Source organism: Solanum pennellii, chromosome 12 (assembly GCF_001406875.1).
Source record: "Solanum pennellii chromosome 12, SPENNV200".
NCBI classification, from domain to species: Eukaryota; Viridiplantae; Streptophyta; class Magnoliopsida; order Solanales; family Solanaceae; genus Solanum; species Solanum pennellii.
In genome coordinates this window covers 50358644-50362635 of record NC_028648.1, presented here as the reverse complement: position 1 = coordinate 50362635, position 3992 = coordinate 50358644, and the positions used below count along the sequence as shown (strand labels likewise).

Genomic DNA, 3992 nt, shown 5'->3' with positions numbered 1-3992 from the left:
CATAACTGTCAAATATACTTTTTCTTTTATTTATATTACAAAAATATTATTGATTGTATCTCAATATAATTTAATCATTACATATGAATAAAATTAAAAAATAATACAAGATTCTGGAAAAGAATAGCATACATAATGAAAATAATACAATTTGTTGAGGAATGATACAATATTCTAAATACAAATTGGTTGTGAAAGAAATCATACGTCCGTATTTAAAAATTCAAATCAATTTGACATACCGAAATGACTAAAAACTAAAAAAAATACAAGTTCTTAATAAAATTATAAATGTTGAGTAAAAGAAAAACAATTAACAAGCAAAGAATAATATAAATACGATTTTTGCAACCTTCTTCTCCAATTCTTTCTTTCTTCTTCTTCGTCTGATATGTTTCCTTTTTCGATCTTTTTGTTCACAAAATCCAAATTTAAATCTTTATTCACTTATGCATTTATAAAACATTGTCTCGTCATCCAAAAAAAATATGCACGTTATTAGGATCTCAATCTGGAAGCTTTATTTGTGACACTTTTTATACTATGTTTTGTGATTTTTTCCTATTATTATTATTATTATGTAAGCGTATACATGTTAATCTAAAAAGATTTGATAGGTTATTATCATCTCAAGAATTTTAAAATACATGTTCGTGCTTAGTGATTCTATACTTCTTTGAGTTTGTATGCTTCCACTAAGCTTTTATGATTTACGAGTTTTAATAGACCTTAATTGCATAATTTTTCATGGATCTTTCTTTATATTTAAGTAGCTTTTGTATTAACAGTGTCAAATGTGGTAGAATAGGGAATTTCACATAATTTTAGAGGAGTTAGATCACTACGAAAGTCGGCTTTGGCTCTAAAATCTTATCCATTAAATTGTGGTTATAAAAAAAAAGTTGTGATTTAGTCGAATACATTTAACATAAATTGAGTATTATAAATGAAAATTTAAAAATTGATACTAGAAATTTGATGAACAAGTGAGATAAGTTCTCAATATTTTTTCTATGAATTTGTATTTAGTTTTAAATTTTTGTAATTGAGAATTTTAAGCAATTATTTTTGTTCCCTCCCCTTAATTTCTCCTTTATGTTATTTAACAATTGTATTCTTTAAATTAAAATAAATACTAAAAACATAAATAAGATACATAATAAATTGAAATTTCTACATTTTTAGCGAATATTGAAAGTGTTGACGATAGGTCATACTAAATGTTACATATTGACATTTTGAAAAATGGAAAAGTTAATTGGAATGATACCTTTAATAAATAATTACTCATTTTAGCGATACTTGTTATTTATTTATAGCAACACTATTCTAAACCTACAATATATATTAAAAGTGAATTATATATGCAATGAATATGCATTATAACTGTATTTAAAAATATATTATGCTTGTTTTGTTAGAAATCGACACATTGTATGAAAATATGTGATAAATATATTAATCATCAATAAAATTTGTGTTACATATGAATAATAAATTGTTCTTTATAATATATATTAAAATTACATATTATAAATATATTAAAAGTGATCAAGTGAAACAAACTTGTTATTACTATAAATGATTAATATTTTCATATTTATTTTAGTTTCCTTAAAATTTCACCTTAGTTTTTCCATTGTTTTAGGTGTAAGTAGCTTTGGGCTATTTTGAATGGATATATTAGCGGCCCAATTAAATGGGGCCTATTTTATAGAGCTTAAACCCTAGCAGCAATTAGCCTAATTCATCTTCCTCATAAACCCTAGTCGCTGCTTTTCTTTCCAGAAGAAGAAAAAAAACCCCAGAAAGTTTACGGGAAGAGGAGGGAGAAATGGGTAGCGATAGCGAAGTAGAGAAGAGTGGACAAAAGGAGAAGAAGAAGGTGCTTTCTTTAGCTCCTATTGCTAAACCTCTTGCTGGAAAAAAACTCAACAAACGCATCTTCAAACTTGTTAGGCGAGGTATATTTAGAGTAATTGCGTATCTGTATCTGTATCTGTATCAGTGTATGTTTTAAACTTCTTGATTTGACTGAACTTTTTACCTTATTGTTGTAATCTCAGCTGCTGAGAAAAAATGCTTGAAGAGGGGCGTTAAAGAGGTGGTGAAGAGTATTCGACGAGGTCAAAAAGGGTAGGTCAAATTCTTTTCTGTTAATATCATTTTTATCGAATTAATCTTTATGTTTTTTTATGAGTATTATGTTTTATATGATCCATTTAATGACTGCTTATGGAGAGTGGATAAATGTTTACTCACTTGTAACAACGACATCATACGCATAGAGTGTACACAGACGTATATTTAGAGAAGAGATGGTTTGGTTCAGATTTACTCACATATAGGCTATCGAACAATTTTATGTACTCATAAAAGAACTTTGGAGACATTTGTAGATATTAGTAGATAATGGAAATGTTGTATATATATTCGGGTATTTGTACAACTTCAAGCTGTTCACCATATATTTATTGGAGAAGAATGGGAATCAGATAGGGTTTAGTCTTATTATTTGAGCCTCTCTCTTGTACTAATAATTAATTAGCGTCTAATTTCCAGACAAGGGAGATAGAAAAAGTGAATTTGAAAGTGGCCGAGGTTGGAATAAAAAGCGTTGGAATGTTAGAGTACTCTCTGTATTATGATTTTATATCGATATTGTCGAATCATAACATGTAATAGCAGGCTAGATTTTCTCAACACTAAATTTTGCTTTTGAATAATGTAATTTCATTAGTTTATGAATTTTCTGTGCACTTTTCATTTATGATATTGCACTTGTTCTGTTGCTATGTAGCTTTTCTCTTTGCCATCTACATAGCTTTTCACTCGTTATATTGCGCCTCTCATCATCCTTTTGTTTTTGGTGATTACAGAGTGTGTATCATAGCTGGAAATATATCTCCTATAGATGTCATCACTCATGTTCCAATCCTGTGTGAGGATGCTGAAATACCATATATCTACGTTTCCTCAAAAGAAGTAAGTTGAATCTACATACTTTTGAATATGCTTTCTTTTATGTTTTTTCACTTGTTACCATTTGCAGCTTCCTTGATCTTTGAACCTGTGACACTGTATTATAGAGCTTGTGTATAATCTTTTCCATGTGTCAAAATCACGAATGTGTAGCCCAGTCTTATATATCATAAACTCCTTTTGTTCCACTCTTTCTTGTTAGAAGCATTATACTTCCATTAGGATACGTTGGCCATCTTAAACTCAATAAATAATGCTGTGGTGTTCTCAGAATTCTTAACGGTCAGTCGTGTAGCCTTTGATATATAAAGGCAGGCACTGTGATGCATGCTCTTTCTGCTTGGTTTGTGTATGCCATGCACCATGCTCGTACAAACTTTAGGTGTTTTTATGTGGTTATGATTGTAAAAACTCTTCAACTCTGTTTCAGGATCTTGCGAATGCTGGAGCCACCAAGAGACCAACCTGCTGTGTTTTGGTGCAAACAAAGCCTGCCAAGGGAGAACTTAGCCAGGAGGATCAAGAGAAACTGAAAACAGATTATGATCAAGTTGTATCAGAAGTTGGTGAAATGGCATCCTCGATGTTCTGATTATCAACAACATTAGGATATCGGAGTCTGTACCTAATTCCCTACTATTCAAAACTTTTGTAATGGCTCTCTAGTATTAGTTTTTCCAATCTGAGTTACTTTTTTTCTTACCCTTGCTCTAAATTCTGGAACATGATTCAAAGCTGCTGCTATGTATCGATATCCAAGTGTTGCTCTATCGTGTGAATTGTTTGCAGGCTGGTGCTGCGATTAGAAAACGTGCCATTAGCATGAATTAAGTAGATAGATACCTATAAACCATGCATTATTCAATGGATGCATCAGTAGTATGACAATTTAGTAAAACGGGAACGAGAAATATTTATTGACATTTAATATGGTTAAGAAGCAACAATAATGCCAAATGAATAAAATTATGGGGAATATAATTGAAATTTTTAGTACTGGATCAGACCAA

The 3992-nt window shown here is 30.1% G+C and overlaps 1 protein-coding gene across 1 annotated transcript; it reads left to right on the top strand.

Moving 5' to 3' along the window:
• The first annotated feature begins 1719 nt into the window (after positions 1–1719).
• LOC107005394 (H/ACA ribonucleoprotein complex subunit 2-like protein) lies at positions 1720–3752 on the top strand. Its single transcript, XM_015203978.2, has 4 exons — positions 1720–1964; positions 2067–2136; positions 2880–2985; positions 3413–3752. Exons 1-4 carry the CDS (start codon positions 1835–1837, stop codon positions 3572–3574), a joined length of 468 nt encoding a protein of 155 aa, XP_015059464.1. The 5' UTR covers positions 1720–1834; the 3' UTR covers positions 3575–3752.
• Positions 3753–3992: the final 240 nt, after the last annotated feature.